Genomic DNA, 19,675 nt, shown 5'->3' on the forward strand with positions numbered 1-19,675 from the left:
TTTCTAAGCCAGGAGAGAGTGAATCCAGTAGCGACCAGTGAAGAGACGGGGTCAAGAGCTGAGACGCGACCCTTGCAACACATACAGGCAAGTACACACAAACACACACATACACACACACTTCCAGTTTCAATATTTATTTCCGATATCCACTTTTCTGTCTTTAAGAAAAGTGAAGAATATTATGGACAAATAATAACGTATTATATATATATATATATATATATATATATATATATATATATATATATATATATATATAACTGCATACAGTGTTGATGGGTAAACTTATGTGTTGAGCACCTCACCCGTTGTCTATAACAGCACCATCTTTGTTTATATATGAAACTTCATATACTGAGTTTGAGGCCCAAGATATATATATATATGTGAGAGAGAGAAATGGCGGAGTTTTCGGATTTGTTTTTATACGAGTTGGCACTGAGAGTCACTGAGCACTTGTCACCGATAAAAATGTCTAGAAACTGTGGAAGAAATTGTTGCCCGCTCCACCACGCTCTTCTGAGTCACCGTACCCACCTATGTTTGCAGACACTAGCCTGTAACACATAATGCAACCCAAGCTTCTTAGACAACGTTTCGCTCAGGATTGAGCTTTAGTAAGCTGAAAATGAACGAAACGCCTTCGAAATGTAGGTTTGGTGGTGCATTAGGTACGTTTTACACCCAGGTCTCCCCTCCTGGGTCATAAGAGTATCGCCTGGAGTGTCGCCTCACGGCGTCTGGTTCTCATACCTCTGAGGATATTTTGGTGGTGGAGCGGGTGAGTGTGGCTGAGCGATGGCCAGACCGTCTCTCGAACACTGCCATTTGGCGTCCCTCGGTGGGTAAGGTGCGACTGTAGTCCCCCATCGTGAAGGAGTTGTACTCTGGTAGTCGAAGTGGCTCGCAGAGTGGTCTGTTGGTGGCGCTCTCGGCGTGTCTTCGTGACCCCCCTGCTGTTGCTGCCCTGGTGGAGGGTGGCAGGGGTAGTGGAGGCTCCAGGGGAGATGTGGAGGAGGAGGAGGAGCTTAGTGGAGGAGGAGGTACTACTGGAGTTAGGGCTCCACGCGGGGCTTCAATGATTACTCTCGAGGTTTCCACAGGCCAACTCCTCCCCTGTTGCTGTGTTTGTGACGGTTTTGACTGTTGTTGCTGCTGCTGCTTATGCTGTTGTTGTTGTTGCTGCTGCTTGTGTTGCTGCTTTTGCTGCTGCTGTTTTTGTTGCTGTTGCTGCTGGAGGTGGATGTGATCCCGTATAATATCCTCACCGAGGATAGTGGCTCGTGAGGAGCGCCTTGAGGCTGGAGGTTCAGAGGTGGAGTGGTCCTCCACGGGTCGTGTGAGGTCGACGATGGAGGGGCAGTGATGGAGGGGCGGCGGGGGCGGGGGAATGCACCCCCGAGGCTGGTGACGCCTGGAGTCACAGGTCAGGTAGGTTCTGATAGTGTCTGAAGTGAAGGACCTCTGGCCCAGGCATCCCTCACTGCGGCACCTCAGCAGGGGACGTGCCAGGCTCTCCTCCGTGCTACTCGACCGTGTCTTCATCATGCCACCCACCAGGGGGGCGTGGCGGGCAAGGTGGGCGTGACCTGTGAGGAGGGCGGCCAAGAGGGCGGCCACGCCCGCGCTGCTAGCCGCCATGAGGGACCATCCGTAGCGGTAAGCATACATGCTGGACCAACTGGTCCTTCGACCGGAAGCGATGGCGTATTCTTCCGATACCACTGACACAAACCACACCACGCCCACGCCCACGCTCAGACCTGCCATGGAGAAGCACATGATAAAATTACGTACCTAGCAACAGACAGGTATTTAGGGAGGTAGTAGAAGGCTGCAACTCAGTATTATTATTATTATTATTATTATTATCAAGGGGAGCGCTAAACCCTTAGGGATTATACAGCTCCTGTGGAGGAGGGGACTGGAAGGCATTCAGGCTTAATTCATGGAACTGGAGCACAGATCCAATTTCCTAGATCAAGAGCCCCTCACCAGCATCAACTCCCTTGAGAGGCCACAACTCATACAATATTTACCAAAAGTTTCGGTCCTCAGTACTTCTTTAATTAAGTGTATTATCGTGACAACAGCCGCGGTTCATACTCTAACATAATCCTTGTCGGAGTTCATTGTTTCCAACCTAACTAAAAAAAACTATTTTCACGATATGCTGAGTTTCTCACTTCATTTAAAAGCTGTGATGGTGGCATCACAACCAGCCTCTCACCTGAGGATCACTTAGACAAAATAACATATGCGAGAAACATAATGTTGGCAAAATATGTGAATAACGTCCAGGTTGCTTCTTATAGAACAGCGCAGAGCCAACACTAGCGGCATGGCTGGTCAGAGACGGGGCTGTGATTAGAAGACCGAGGACCCTACTTGAGTTTAGCAGCACACATTATAAACAAACTGCAAGACATACGTGAGGTCAGTGTTGGAATATGCAGAGCAAGAATGGAACCCTTCTTACTAAGATACATAAATAAGATACATAACATTTTCACAAGTCTGCTACAATGTATAGAGCAGCGAGCGTTGCGATGCTAAGACAAACTAAGAAGGCTGGAGCTAACTTAGAGCTTAGTAGAAGCGAAGGAGACATGAAATAAGAGGGGATAAAGAGGGAGGGGCATCTCACATAAATTGTTAAAGAAAAAAAAAACACAGATTGAACATCACTTCAAACGTATCCTTAGATACATGTAAACATAATAACATTGTCACAGATTCACAGGTTACACTCCCAAACACGAGAGTAGCATTGAGAGACACAGACAGGCTCGCTCACAGCATTACCTCACACGCGCGATCCCTCCACGAGCATGCAGCACCGGCGTGGAACCCTCACCTAGCGTAACACAAAGTGAAACTTGGGGAGTTGTAAAGGAGGGCATCAAGACTAGTGCCTGAGGTGAGAGGAACTAATTAGAATAAACTGCACTTACTAGACGACTGAAGATGAGAGGGGATAACACCAGTACATACAGAATACTTATGAGTATAGGCAAAATAGACAATAAGAGAGATATTAAAAAAATAGAAGGACATTGGTGGAAATTACACCAATGGGACACATGCAGTAGAGAATTGGAATGAACTGTGTAGTGTTACAGTGAGAGCTGACACTATACATGGGCTACTGTGCAGTGTTATAGTGACAGCTGACACTATACAAGGGCTACTGTGCGGTGTTATAGTGACAGCTGACACTATACAAGGGCTACTGTGCGGTGTTATAGTGACAGCTGACACTATACAAGGGCTACTGTGCAGTGTTACAGTGACAGCTGACACTATACAAGGGCTACTGTGCAGTGTTATAGTGACAGCTGACACTATACAAGGTCTACTGTGCGGTGTTATAGTGACAGCTGACACTATACAAGGGCTACTGTGCAGTGTTACAGTGACAGCTGACACTATACAAGGGACACTGTGCAGTGTTATAGTGACAGCTGACACTATACAAGGGCTCCTGTGCAGTGTTACAGTGACAGCTGACACTATACAAGGGCTCCTGTGCAGTGTTACAGTGACAGCTGACACTATACAAGGGCTACTTTGCAGTGTTATAGTGGCAGCTGACACTATACAAGTGCTACTGTGCAGTGTTACAGTGACAGCTGACACTATACAAGGGCTACTGTGCAGTGTTATAGTGACAGCTGACACTATACAAAGGCTCATGTGCAGTGTTACAGTGACAGCTGACACTATACAAGGGATAGTGTGCAGTGTTACAATGACAGCTGACACTATACAAGGACTACTGTGCAGTGTTATAGTGACAGCTGCCACTATGCAAGGGCTTCTGTGCAGTGTTACAGTGACAGCTGACACTATACAAGGGCTACTGTGCAGTGTTACAGTGACAGCTGACACTATACAAGGGCTACTGTGCAGTGTTACAGTGACAGCTGACACTATACAAGGGCTACTGTGCAGTGTTATAGTGACAGCTGACACTATACAAGGGCTACTGTGCGGTGTTACAGTGACAGCTGACACTATACAAGGGCTCCTGTGCAGTGTTACAGTGAGAGCTGACACTATACAAGGGCGCCTGTGCAGTGTTACAGTGACAGCTGACACTATACAAGGGCTCCTGTGCAGTGTTACAGTGACAGCTGTCACTATACAAGGGCTCCTGTGCAGTGTTACAGTGACAGCTGACACTATACAAGGGCTCCTGTGCAGTGTTACAGTGACAGCTGACACTATACAAGGGCTCCTGTGCAGTGTTACAGTGACAGCTGACACTATACAAGGGCTCCTGTGCAGTGTTACAGTGACAGCAGACACTATACAAAGGCTCCTGTGCAGTGTTACAGTGACAGCTGACACTATACAAGGGCTCCTGTGCAGTGTTACAGTGACAGCTGACACTATAAAAGGGCTTCTGTGCAGTGTTACAGTGACAGTTGACACTATACAAGGGCTCCTGTGCAGCGTTATAGTGACAGCTGACACTATACAAGGGCTCCTGTGCAGTGTTACAGTGACAGTTGACACTATACAAGGGCTCCTGTGCAGTGTTACAGTGACAGTTGACACTATACAAGGGCTACTGTGCAGTGTTACAGAGACAGCTGACACTATACAATGACTACTGTGAAGTGTTATAGTGACAGCTGACACTATACAATGGATACTGTGCAGTGTTACAGTGACAGCTGAGACTATACAAGGGCTACTGTGCAGTGTTACAGTGACAGCTGACACTATACAAAGACTACTGTGCAGTGTTACAGTGACAGCTGACACTATACAAGGGCTACTGTGCAGTGTTACAGTAACAGCTGACACTATGCAAGGACTACTATGCAGTGTTACAGTGACAGCTGACACTATACAATGACTACTGTGCAGTGTTCAACACACAGACACACACACAGACACACACACACACACACACACACACACACACACACGCACACACGCACACACACACACACACACACACACACACACACACACACACACACACACACACACACACACGATTTCAACCACGGAGATCGACTGGGAAAACCTGGAGCCACATGGGGGTCCCGAAACATGGAGAGCCAAGATGATGGATGTGGTACTTGAAAACCTCATGCATCAACATGTCAGGGACACAACCAGAGAGAGAGGGGAGGATGAGCCAGCAAGACTGGATCTTGTGTTCACCCTGAGCAGTTCAGACATTGAGGACATCACTTACGAGAGGCCCCTTGGAGCTAGCGATCACGTGGTTCTGAGTTTTGATTATATAGTAGAGTTACAAGTGGAGAAGGTAACAGGAACTGAAGGGGATAGGCCAAACTATAAAAGGGGGGACTACACAGGTATGAGAAACTTCCTGCAGGAGGTTCAGTGGGACAGAGAAATGGTAGGAAAATCAGTAAACGAGATGATGGAATATGTGGCAACAAAGTGCAATGAGGCAGAGGAAAGTTTTGTTCCCAAGGGAAACAGGAAGACCAAAACGAGTCCTTGGTTTACCCGAAAGTGTAGGGAGGCAAAAACTAAGTGCAACAGAGAATGGAAAAGGTACAGGAGGCATAGGACCCAGGAAAACAAGGAGATTAGTAGAAGAGCCAGAAACGAGTATGCACAGATAAGGAGGGAGGCCCAGCGACAGTATGAAAACGACATAGCATCGAAAGTCAAATCTGACCCGAAACTGCTGTATAGCCACATTAGGAGGAAGACAACAGTCAAGGACCAGGTGATAAGGCTGAGGAAAGAAGGTGGAGAACTCACAAGAAACGATCAAGAGGTATGTGAGGAGCTCAACACGAGATTTAAGGAAGTATTTACGGTAGAGACAGGAAGGACTCTGGGGGGACAGACCAGATGGGGACACCAGCAAGGAATACACTAACAAGTGTTGGACGACATACATACAGATGAGGAGGAGGTGAAGAAACTGCTAAGGGACATCGATACCTCAAAGGCAATGGGACCGGACAACATCTCCCCGTGGGTCCTTAGAGAGGGAGCAGATATGTTGTGCGTGCCACTTACCACAATCTTCAACACGTCCCTGGAAACTGGGCAACTACCTGAGGTATGGAAGACGGCAAATGTAGTTCCCATTTTTAAAAAAGGAGACAGAAAAGAGGCACTAAACTATAGACCTGTGTCATTGACGTGTATAGTATGCAAAATTATGGAGAAGATTATCAGGAGGAGAGCGGTGGAGCACCTGGAACGGAACAAGAGTATAAATGCCAACCAGCACGGATTCACGGAAGGCAAATCCTGTCACAAACCTTCTGGAGTTTTATAATAAAATAACAGAAGTAAGACACGAGAGAGAGGGGTGGGTTGATTGCGTCTTCTTGGACTGCAAGAAGACCTTTGACACAGTTCCTCACAAGAGATTAGTGCAGAAGCTAGAGCATCAGGCGCATATAACAGGAAGGGCACTGCAATGGATCAGAGAATACCTGACAGGGAGGCAACAACGAGTCATGGTACGTAATGATGTATCACAGTGGGCACCTGTGACGAGCGGGGTCCCACAGGGGTCGGTCCTAGGACCAGTGCTATTTTTGGTATATGTGAACGACATGATGGAAGGGTTAGACTCAGAAGTGTCCCTGTTTGCAGATGATGTGAAGTTAATGAGGAGAATTAAATCTGATGAGGACCAGGCAGGACTTCAAAGAGACCTGGACAGACTGGACACCTGGTCCAGCAAATGGCTTCTCGAATTTAATCTTGCCAAATGCAAAGTCATGAAGATAGGGGAAGGGCACAGAAGACCACAGACAGAGTATAGGCTAGGTGGCCAAAGACTGCAAACCTCACTCAAGGAGAAAGATCTTGGGGTGAGTATAACACCGAGCATGACTCCGGAAGCACACATCAATCAGATAACTGCTGCAGCATATGGGCGCCTGGCAAACCTGAGAACAGCATTCCGATACCTTGGTAAGGAATCGTTCAAGACACTGCACACCGTGTATGTCAGGCCCATACTGGAGTATGCAGCACCTGTTTGGAACCCGCAATTGATAAAGCACGTCAAGAAACTAGAGAAAGTACAAAGGTTTGCCACAAGGTTAGTTCCAGAGCTAAGGGGAATGTCCTATGAAGAAAGATTAAGGGAAATCGGCCTGACGACACTGGAGGACAGGAGGGTCAGGGGAGACATGATAACGACATATAAAATACTGCGTGGAATAGACAAGGTGGACAAAGACAGGATGTTCCAGGGAGGGGACACAGAAACAAGAGGCCACAATTGGAAGTTGAAGACACAAATGAGTCAGAGAGATATTAGGAAGTATTTCTTCAGTCATAGAGTTGTAAGGCAGTGGAATAGCCTAGAAAATGACGTAGTGGAGGCAGGAACCATACACAGTTTTAAGACGAGGTTTGATAAAGCTCATGAAGCGGGGAGAGAGAGAGCCCAGTAGCAACCGGTGAAGAGGCGGGGCCAGGAGCTAAGACTCGACCCCTGCAACCACAAATAGGTGAGTACAAATAGGTGAGTACACACACACACACACACACACACATAACAATATTCAATACATCTATCGAAACAGGGAGATTGCCTGAGGCATGGAAGACAGCAAATGTAGTCCCAATCTTTAAAAAAGGAGACAGACATGAAGCATTAAACTACAGACCAGTGTCACTGACATGTATAGTATGCAAAATCATGGAGAAGATTATCAGGAGAAGAGTGGTGGAACACCTAGAAAGGATTGATCTCATCAACAGCAGCCAACATGGTTTCAGGGACGGGAAATCCTGTGTCACAAACCTACTGGAGTTCTATGACATGGTGACAGCGGTAAGACAAGAGAGAGAGAGGGGTGGGTGGATTGCATTTTCTTGGACTGCAAGAAGGCGTTTGACACAGTTCTACACAAGAGATTAGTGCAAAAACTGGAGGACCAAGCAGGGATAACAGGGAAGGCACTACAATGGATCAGGGAATACTTGTCAGGAAGACAGAAGCGAGTCATGGTGTGTGGCGAGGTGTCAGAGTGGGCGCCTGTGACCAGCGGGGTCCCACAGGGGTCAGTCCTAGGACCAGTGCTGTTTCTGGTGTTTGTGAACGACATGACGGAAGGAATAGACTCCGAAGTGTCCCTGTTTGCAGATGACGTGAAGTTGATGAGTAGAATTCATTCGATCGAAGACCAGGCAGAACTACAAAGGGATCTGGACAGGCTGCAGACCTGGTCCAGCAATTGGCTCCTGAAGTTCAACCCCACCAAGTGTAAAGTCATGAAGATTGGGGAAGGGCAAAGAAGACCGCAGACGGAGTTCAGTCTAGGGGGCCAGAGACTACAAACCTCACTCAAGGAAAAAGATCTTGGGGTGAGTATAACACCAGGCACATCTCCTGAAGCGCACATCAACCAAATAACTGCTGCAGCATATGGGCGCCTAGCAAACCTCAGAACAGAATTCCGACATCTTAATAAGGAATCGTTCAGGACCTTGTACATCGTGTACGTTAGGCCCATATTGGAGTATGCGGCACCAGTTTGGAACCAAAACCTAGCCAAGCACCTAAAGAAACTAGAGAAAGTGCAAAGGTTTGAAACAAGACTAGTTCCAGAGCTAAGAGGTATGTCCTACGAGGAGAGGTTAAGGGAAATCAACCTGACGACACTGGAGGACAGGAGAGATAGGGGGGACATGATAACGACGTACAAAATACTGAGAGGAATTGACAAGGTAGACAATGACAGGATGTTCCAGAGATGGGACACAGCAACAAGGGGACACAGTTGGAAGTTGAAGACATAGATGAATCACAGGGATGTTAGGAAGTATTTCTTCAGCCACAGAGTAGTCAGGAAGTGGAATAGTTTGGGAAGCGATGTAGTGGAGGCAGGATCCATACATAGCTTTAAGCAGAGGTATGATAAAGCCCACGGTTCAGGGAAAGTGACCTAGTAGCGACCAGTGAAGAGACGGGGCCAGGAGCTTGGACCCGACCCCTGCAACCCTAACTAGGTGAGTACAACTAGGTGAGTACACACACACACACACACACACACACACGCACATGAAGATCGGAGAAGGGCAAAGAAGACAGCAGACAGAGTATAGGCTAGGCGGACAAAGACTGCAAACCTCACTCAAGGAGAAAGATCTTGGGGTGAGTATTATACCGAGCACGTCGCCAGAAGCACACATTAACCAGATAACTGCTGCGGCATATGGGCACCTGGCAAACCTGAGAACAGCGTTCCGATACTTCAGTAAGGAATCGTTCAAGACTTTATACACTGTGTACGTCAGGCCCATACTGGAGTACGCAACACTAGTTTGGAACCCACATCTGGTCAAATAAGTCAAGAAATTAGAGAAAGTGCAAAGGTTTGCAACAATGCTAGTTCCAGAGCTAAGGTGAATGTCCTACGAAGAAAAGTTAAGGGAAATCGGTCTGACGACACTGAAGGACAGGAGGGTCAGGGGAGACATGATAACGACATACAAAATACTGCGTGGAATAGATAAGGTGGACAGAGACATGAGGTTCCAGAGATGGGACACAGAAACGAGGAGTCACAATTGGAAGCTGAAGACTCAGATGAGTCAAAGAGATGTTAGGAAGTATTTCTTCAACCACAGAGTTGTTAGGAAGTGGAATAGTCTGGGAAGAGATGTAGTGGAGGCAGGAACCATACATAGTTTTAAGAAGAGGTGTGATAAAGCTCATGGAGCAGGGAGAGGGAGGTCCTAGTAGCGGTCAGTGAAGAGGCGGGGCCAGGAGCTGAGTCTCGACCCCTGCAACCACAATTAAGTGAGTACAATTAGGTGAGCACACACACACACACACACACACACACACACACACACGCTAAATCACTCTGGTTCTAGTGTATATTTTCCCACCCTCCGGTAATTTGATTACCGGGTAATAAATCGGGCGTATTAATTACTAATTCGCGCATATTAATTATTAATTTACTTAAAAAACGCTTCATAAATTACGCCAGCGAGTTAATTGAATCAGGAACCTCAGTCAGAGGATTCGTCTGATCACGTCTGAGCTGTATGCCTGTGACACACCTGTGGTATACCTGTGACACACCTGTGGTATACCTGTGACACACCTGTAGTATACCTGTGACACACCTGTGGTATACTTGCGACACACTTGTGGTATACCTGTGACACACCTGTAGTATACCTGTGACACACTTGTGGTCTACCTGTGTCATGCCTGATATGTACCTGTGGTATACCTGTGACACACCTGTGGTATACCTGTGTCATACCTGATATGTACTTGTGGTATACCTGTGACACACCTGTGGTATACCTGTGTCATACATGATATATACTTGTGGTATACCTGTGTCATACCTGATATGTACTTGTGGTATACCTGTGACACACCTGTGGTATACCTGTGTCATACATGATATATACTTGTGGTATACCTTCTTGTTGCTCCCTGGAAATAGGTCACAATGTAATATTTAGTTACGGTCAGAGAATGATTCTCACTTAATACTATAATTTGTTACTATAATTATTATTTCTGTTATTATTATTATTATTATTATTATTATTAGAATTGTAAATAGTAGGATGTGTTTCTTTTGTGACATGAAGAAAAGTAATACTTAATGGCTGGAAACCGTCAGGTCAATTACTGTTAACTGGTTTAAGGTCTAGCTTACAGTGGACGGGGTCCCTTGATCCAACCTGGTGTCAGTTTTAACAGCCTCGGAGTCAAGCAGTCTGCTCCCTAGACCAGCCCTGAGTCAAGCAGTCTGCTCCCTAGACCAGCCCTGAGTACACAACGTATATCTGTCCTCACGCTGCTTGGTAAAGTTTCCAATTTCTTTGAGAATCAGAGTTTGAGGTGACTCTTAGTTTACAACTGAGTTATTCATAATCTCGATCATTTGTGGTGTCTTTGGAGGTATATGTCTTTCAGACATTTTTCATGTATCTATTTTCTTTAATATAGAAGATTGATTTTTATCAATTAACGTACCCACGTTTAGACATAGCTTGAATTATTAGTATGGAGCCAATATTTGGCCTACAAAGGAAAGGTTTTAACGATGGTCGTTATTCCTTGTTTGTGACTGAGGACAGATATACTCCTGCTTTATCTTGAACTGAGTTTCACATCTGAATTATTTGAAAAAGTCGTATGATCCGTCATTACATGTACAATGTAATATTTCCATTGAAATTAAGTGTTTGTAACTTCTATGAAAATTTATTTCTGTGACTTAGAGTTACAATACAATAAAACAATTGTGCTTTGTATATAATTTATAAACAGAAGAACAGAATGTTGTGATTAAACACTTTAATGATTAAGATGGTAATTCTATATTTGTTGGATTGTGTTTAATAGTGGAAATAAGATCATTACCCTTATACTGTAAAAGGATAACTAGGATAAATATTGTTCCAATACCTCGTTGCCCGTAAGGGGCGATCTTAGTTACAGGATAAATACTACTTGGAGTACCTGGAGTACCTGGAGTACTTGGAGTACCTGGAGTACCTGGAGTACCTGGAGTACTTGGAGTACCTGGAGTACCTGGAGTACCTGGAGTACTTGGAGTACCTGGAGTACCTGGAGTACCTGGAGCTTCTTCACAGAATTCCAGGAAATAATGTCTTTACAAAACCCTTACTCGCTACACTGATATATACTTGTGGTATACCTGTAACACACCTGTGGCATTCCTGTGACATAACTGTAGTATACCTGTGACCCACCCATGGTATACATGTGACACCTGTGGTATACCTATGACACACCTGTGACATATCTATGGCACACCTATGATCAGACTTCCCTTCTGACTGCCTGATCAACCAGTCTCTTGCTGCCAGGGACTGGCACGTGTATCTCATCCATCACAGCGTGGTTGATCAGACATACACCATGCTTCTCACACCTCGCCGTCTTACCTTATAAAACTGTCTTACCAAAGGTCCTTCAAGGCAGGCTCTTTGACGCTGGTGAGGGGCTCTTGATCTAGGGAATTGGATCTGTGCTCCGGTTCCCTGAATTTCATCCTATAAGGGCTATATAATCCTTCCGGATTTAGCGCTTCCTCATGATCATAATAATAATAACTGATCAAAGATACAGAGAGATTTTTTTTTTTGTATCCCTCTTTGAGAATGTACCGAGTAGCGAAATTATCCAGCCTTGATAATCTTTGAAACTTGGATAAAATAGGATACATTGACAGATAATTGATAAATGACTATATCTATAATTATAATGATAAATATTGATGATAGATATGTTAAATAAGGCAGGTCTCACTACTTAATAAGATCCACTTCACAACCCGTACCGTAGCAGTGGAATTTTGTAGCAACATTACGGTACTGGAGCATTGTGTCTCACCGGTGCTCCATCACGTCAAGTAAGTTTATTCAGGTATACACAAATACAGTTACATAGATTATCATACATAGCAGCGTATGTATAGAGATCCTGGGATAACCCAAAAAAAAGTCAGTGACTTATTTCCATTGGAGTCATAAGGAAAGTGCGGGTTTTTAGTGAGCTGTTGCAGACACGGTACTGTGACCTGTTAATTACTCAGTAGTGTCATGTGTAGTACTGTGTGACCCAGGCGGGCTTTGCGCTTCACATAAAGTATCTTCAGCTAACTAGTAACTTACAGACTTAGGAAAAAATGGAATGAACAACAACAACAACAACAACAACAACAACAACGACGACGACGACAACAACTTTCATTACTACAAGTACGGGATACAACATTTACAGACCATAGCTGACACCAGTGCCATACTACTATAAAAAGTCCCTCGTTATGCAAAGCATTTCTGGTAAGTTAGGTTAATTTTGTCCTCAGGATGTGACCCACACCAGTCGACTAACACCCAGGTACCTACTTGCTGCTTGGTGAACAGGGACAGCAAGTGTCTTAAGGAAATACGCCCCTATGTTTCCATCTGTACCGGAAATCGAACAACGATCATCAAAGTTTGAGCTGAGTGCGCTACCAACCGAGCTGCGGGACACCACAATAATACTTGGTTGCTTGGTTAATGGGGGTTTCAAGCCTATCGACTACACTAGGCTGCATACAACCTCTTCACCACCAAACGAGAATAATTCCTAAATTAGAGATCAAACTCTTAGCAGTTATACACTGGGAGAAATACACCTCCTAGTGTATAGATCATGTATCATCATGTATGAAGGTATAAATGAAGAGTTTTGATGAAGGTAAAATGTTCATCTCAAGATGGCGACTTATTATGTATGGTAAAGATAATAACGTAAGTAGTAAAGAGATGGGGGATACGGAGACTTTATTTACGTTTCAAGAAAAGGATTTGTAAAGGTTATTTTTAAAGGTTAATTTGGATAATGAGGCCATTGTTCAGGGTCACCATTATGGTGGCACAAGTATCAGTGTTGTCATGGCTCAGGGTCACTAGTGGGGTGACACAAGTATCAGTGTTACCATGGTTCAGGGTCACTAGTGAGGTGACACAAGTATCAGTGTTACCATGGTTCAGAGTCACTAGTGAGGTGACACAAGTATCAGTGTTACCATGGTTCAGGGTCACTAGTGAGGTGACACAAGTATCAGTGTTACCATGGTTCAGGGTTACTAGTTGGGTGACACAAGTATCAGTGTTAACATGGTTCAGGGTCACTAGTGAGGTGACACAAGTATCAGTGTTACCATGGTTCAGGGTCACTAGTGGGGTGACACAAGTATCAGTGTTACCATGGTTCAGGGTCACTAATGTGTTGACACAAGTATCAGTGTTACCATGGTTCAGAGACACTAGTGATGTGACACAAGTATCAGTGTTACCATGGTTCAGATTCACTAGTCATGTGACACAAGTATCAGTGTTACCATGGTTCAGAGTCACTAGTGATGTGACAAGTATCAGTGTTACTATGGTTCAGTCACTAGTGAGGTGACACAGGTATCAGTGTTACCATGATTCAGAGTCACTAGTGAGGTGACACAAGTATCAGTGTTACCATGTTTCAGGGTCACTAGTGAGGTGACACGAGTAACAGTGTTACCATGGTTCAGGGTCACTAGTGAGGTGAAGCAAGTATCAGTGTTACCATGGTTCAGGGTCACTAGTGAGGTGACACAAGTATCAGTGTTACCATGGTTCAGAGTCACTAGTGAGGTGACACAAGTATTAGTGTTACCATGGCTCAGAGTCACTAGTGAGGTGACACAAGTATCAGTGTTACCATGGCTCAGGGTCACTAGTGGGGTGACACAAGTATCAATGTTACCATGGGTCAGGGTCACTAGTGGGGAGACACAAGTATCAGTGTTACCATGGTTCAGAGTCACTAGTGAGGTGACACAAGTATCAGTGTTGCCATGGTTCAGGGTCACTAGTGGGATGACACAAGTATCAATGTTACCATGGGTCAGGGTTACCATTGTGGTAACACAAGTATCAGTGTTACCATTGGTGAGAGTCACTAGTGAGGTGACACAAGTATCAGTGTTACAATGGGTCAGGGTTGCCATTGTGGTGACACAAGTATCAGTGTTACCATGGTTCAGAGTCACTAATGAGGTGACACAAGTATCAGTGTTACCATGGTTCAGAGTCACTAGTGAGGTGACACAAGTATCAGTGTTACCATGGCTCAGGGTCACTAGTGGGGTGACACAAGTATCAATGTTACCGTGGGTCAGGGTCACTAGTGGGGAGACACAAGTATCAGTGTTACCATGCTTCAGAGTCACTAGTGAGGTGACACAAGTATCAGTGTTACCATGGTTCAGAGTCACTAGTGAGGTGACACAAGTATCAGTGTTACCATGGTTCAGAGTCACTAGTGAGGTGACACAAGTATCAGTGTTACCATGCTTCAGAGTCACTAGTGGGGTGACACAAGTATCAATGTTACCATGGTTCAGAGTCACTAGTGAGGTGACACAAGTATCAGTGTTACCATGGTTCAGGGTCACTAGTGGGGTGACACCAGTATCAATGTTACCATGGGTCAGGGTTACCATTGTGGTAACACAAGTATCAGTGTTACCATTGGTGAGGGTCACTAGTGAGGTGACACAAGTATCAGTGTTACAATGGTTCAGAGTCACTAATGAGGTGACACAAGTATCAGTGTTACTATGGTTCAGGGTCCCTAGTGAAGTGACAGAAGTATCAGTGTTACCATGGTTCAGAGTCACTAGTGAGGTGACACAAGTATCAGTGTTACCATGGTTCAGAGTCACTAGTGAGGTGACACAAGTATCAGTGTTACAATGGGTCAGGGTTGCCATTGTGGTGACACAAGTATCAGTGTTACAATGGTTCAGAGTCACTAATGAGGTGACACAAGTATCAGTGTTACCATGGTTCAGGGTCACTAATGTGTTGACACAAGTATCAGTGTTACCATGATTCAGAGTCACTAGTGATGTGACACAAGTATCAGTGTTACCATAGTTCAGAGTCACTAGTGGGGTAACACAAGTATCAGTATTACCATGGTTCAGAGTCACTAGTGAGGTGACACAAGCATCAGTGTTACCATGGTTCAGGGTCACTAGTGAGGTGACACAAGTAACAGTGTTACCATGGTTCAGGGTCACTAGTGAGGTGACACAAGTATCAGTGTTACCATGGTTCAGAGTCACTAGTGAGGTGACACAAGTATCAGTGTTACCATGGATCAGGGTCACTAGTGAGGTGACACAAATATCAGTGTTACCATGGTTCAGAGGCACTAGTGAGGTGACACAAGTATCAGTGTTACCATGGTTCAGAGTCACTAGAGAGGTGACAAAAGTATCAATGTTACCATAGTTCAGAGTCACTAGTGAGGTGACATAAGTATCAGTGTTACCATGGCTCAGGGTCACTAGTGGGGTGACACAAGTATCAGTGTTACCATGGGTCAGGGTTACCATTGTGGTGACACAAGCATCAGTATTACCATGGTTCAGAGTCACTAATGAGGTGACACAAGTATCAGTGTTACCATGGTTCAGAGTCACTAGTGGGGTGACACAAATATCAGTGTTACCATGGTTCAGGGTCACTAATGTGTTGACACAAGTATCAGTGTTTCCATGGTTCAGAGTCACTAGTGATGTAACACAAGTATCAGTGTTACCATGTTTCAGAGTCACTGGTGGGGTAACACAAGTATCAGTGTTACCATGGTTCAGGTCACTAGTGAGGTGACACAAGTATCAGTGTTACCATGGTTCAGGTCACTAGTGAGGTGACACAAGTAACAGTGTTACCATGGTTCAGGGTCACTAGTGAGGTGACACAAGTATCAGTGTTACCATGGTTCAGAGTCACTGAGGTGACACAAGTATCAGTGTTACCATTGGTCAGGGTCAATAGTGAGGTGACCCAAGTATCAGTGTTATCATGGTTCAGGGTCACTAGTGAGGTGACACAAGTATCGGTGTTACCATGGTTCAAGGTCACTAGTGGGGTGACACAAGTATCAATGTTACCATGAGTCAGGGTTACCATTGTGGTGACACAAGTATCAGTGTTACCATGGTTCAGAGTCACTAGTGAGGTGACACAAGTATCAGTGTTACCATGGTTCAGGGTCACTAGTGGGGTGACACAAGTATCAGTGTTACCATGGTTCTGGGTCACTAGTGAGGTGACACAAGTATCCGTGTTACCATGGTTCAGAGTCACTAGTGAGGTGACACAAGTATTAGTGTTACCATGGTTCAGGGTCACTAGTGAGGTGACACAAGTATCAGTGTTACCATGGTTCAGGGTCACTAGTGAGGTGACACAAGTATCAATGTTACCATGGTTCAGGGTCACTAGTGAGGTGACACAAGTATCAATGTTACCATAGGTCAGAGTCAATAGTGGGGAAACACAAGTATCAGTGTTAAAATGGTTCAGAGTCACTAGTGAGGTGACACAAGTATCAGTGTTACCATGGTTCAAGGTCACTAGTGGGGCGACACAAGTATCAGTGTTACCATGGGTCAGGGTTACCATTGTGGTGACACAAGTATCAGTGTTAAAATGGGTCAGGGTCACTAGTGAGGTGACACAAGTATCAGTGTTACCATGGTTCAATATCACTTGTGAGGTGACACAAGTATTAGTGTTACTGTTGCGAATAAGAAATTTTTTAAAGAACTTCAGAATGTGGCCTGTTACCATTTATTTCTTATGCAACAAGATTTTTGGATCCGAGTTCTTTAAAGGTCTTTTAGAGTCTAGGGGAAATAATTTCAACTGGGAAACTCCATAGAATAATATTCAAATTTATTAAAGTATTTAAATACAATACTTTATCTTCTCTTTGTAGTTAATGTAACTTAATACTTTGTACAATAAATTTACCATATACATTTAGTTCAAAATCATGGAAATGTCACATTAATAAGGAAGTTTAATTATTCTTCCTGTAATTCAGTCTTCAATAACATTTACGTCTTTGTCTTAACAAGACTGTAGACTCAAAATACAAAAGGTACAAGATTTAACAAGACCTTTGAATCTGGCCGTATAGTATCTCTATGGATTACTGAACTGACCAAGAATATAAATATCAAAAGAGTCTTTCAAAGTAATGAGGAACAAGGTGAGTCAGCTCTAGAGTCCAATTCTCAAAACCATTCAACTGTAAACCGTAAGAGCCAATATACGATCAGTTGTCAGGGCTAGAGCAGAGAGCAGACTGACTACTTGCCAGTCTGTTGACGTGTCGTCAGGTTGGATCAGCTGACCCACGTCAGCCAGCCGGACATAAACAATTGAACAATTCACCGGATAGTTCCGAGACTTGAACTCTATATACACAAGAAATCCTACCTAACCATAATAGTAAAATAATAGTGATAATAACAAAATAGTGATAATAACAAAATAGTGATAATAGTGATAATAACGATAATAGTGATAATAACGATAATAGTGACAATAACGATAATACCGTGGTATTTTTCATATATTAACAGATAATAATATAACGACGAAAGTCTCTATTTTAGCTATAAACGGGGACTTTCGCGCTATAATATTAAGTGATGAACATATTCTGTTACAATAGTTAAATAACACAGGATGACCAATTTCGAAGATATAACAGTTACCCTGGTTCAGGGTCACTAATGAGGTGACACAAGTATCAGTGCTACCATGGGTCAGGGTCACTAGTGAGGTGACACAAGTATGAGTGTTACCATGGTTCAGGGTCACTAGTGGGGTGACACAAGTATCAGTGCTACCATGGTTCAGGGTCACTAGTGGGGTGACACAAGTGTCAGTGTTACCATGGCTCAGGGTCACTAGTGGGGTGACACAAGTATCAGTGTTACCATGGGTCAGGGCCACTAGTGGGGTGACACAAGTATCAGTGTGCCATGGGTCATGGTCACTAGTGGGGTGACACAAGTATCAGTGTTACAGTGGGCCAGGGTAACTAGTGGGGTGACACAAGTATCAGTGCTCCCATGGTTCAGGGTCACTAGTGGGGTGACACAAGTATCAGTGCTACCATGGTTCAGGTCACCAGTTGGATGACACAAGTATCAGTGCTACCATGGTTCAGGGTCACCAGTTGGGTGACACAAGTATCAGTGCTCCCATAGGTCAGGGTCACTAGTGGGGTGACACATGTATCAGTGCTACTGTGGTTTAGGGTCACCAGTTGGGTGACACAAGTATCAGTGCTACCATGGTTCAGGGTCACCAGTGGGGTGGCACAAGTATCAGTGCTACCATGGTTCAGGGTCACCAGTGGGGTGGCACAAGTATCAGTGCTACCATGGTTCAGGGTCACCAGTTGGGTGACACAAGTATCAGTGCTACCATGGTTCAGGGTCACCAGCTGGGTAAGACAAGTATCAGTGCTACCATGGTTCAGGGTCACCAGTGGGATGGCACAGGTATCAGTGCTACCATGGTTCAGGGTCACTAGTGGGGTGACACAAGTATCATTGCTACCATGGTTCAGGGTCACCAGTAGGGTGACACAGGTATCAGTGCTACCATGGTTCAGGGTCACCAGTGGGGTGACACAGGTATCAGTGCTACCATGGTTCAGGGTCACCAATGGGGTGACACAATTATCAGTGCTTCCATGGTTCAGGGTCACCAGTGGGGTGACACAGATATCAGTGCTACCATGGTTCAGGGTCACTAGTGGGGTGACACAAGTATCAGTGCTACCATGGTTCAGGGTCACCAGTTGCATGACACAAGTATCAGTGCTACCATTGTTCAGGGTCACCAGTTGGGTGACACAAGTATCAGTGCTCCCATAGGTCAGGGTCACTAGTGGGGTGACACATGTATCAGTGCTACTGTGGTTTAGGGTCATGGTTCAGGGTCACCAGTGGGTGACACAAGTATCAGTGCTACCATGGTTCAGGGTCACCAGTGGGGTGGCACAAGTATCAGTGCTACCATGGTTCAGGGTCACCAGTTGGGTGACACAAGTATCAGTGCTACCATGGTTCAGGGTCACCAGCTGGGTAAGACAAGTATCAGTGCTACCATGGTTCAGGGTCACCAGTGGGATGGCACAGGTATCAGTGCTACCATGGTTCAGGGTCACTAGTGGGGTGACACAAGTATCACTGCTACCATGGTTCAGGGTCACCAGTGGGGTGACACAGGTATCAGTGCTACCATGGTTCAGGGTCACCAGTGGGGTGACACAGGTATCAGTGCTACC

At 45.0% G+C, this 19,675-nt stretch overlaps 1 protein-coding gene across 1 annotated transcript in view; it reads right to left on the reverse strand.

The window, feature by feature from the left end:
- Window positions 1-288: 288 nt before the first annotated feature.
- LOC128705603 (uncharacterized) overlaps window positions 289-19,675 on the reverse strand; it is a 53,210-nt gene continuing 33,823 nt past the window's right edge. The window contains exon 4 of the mRNA XM_070080793.1: window positions 289-1,766. Within this exon, the coding sequence (XP_069936894.1) occupies window positions 751-1,766 (1,016 nt within the window). The 3' untranslated portion in view covers window positions 289-750. The remainder of the gene's footprint in view (window positions 1,767-19,675) is intronic.

This window comes from Cherax quadricarinatus, unplaced genomic scaffold (assembly GCF_038502225.1).
Source record: "Cherax quadricarinatus isolate ZL_2023a unplaced genomic scaffold, ASM3850222v1 Contig977, whole genome shotgun sequence".
Taxonomy (NCBI): Eukaryota; Metazoa; Arthropoda; class Malacostraca; order Decapoda; family Parastacidae; genus Cherax; species Cherax quadricarinatus.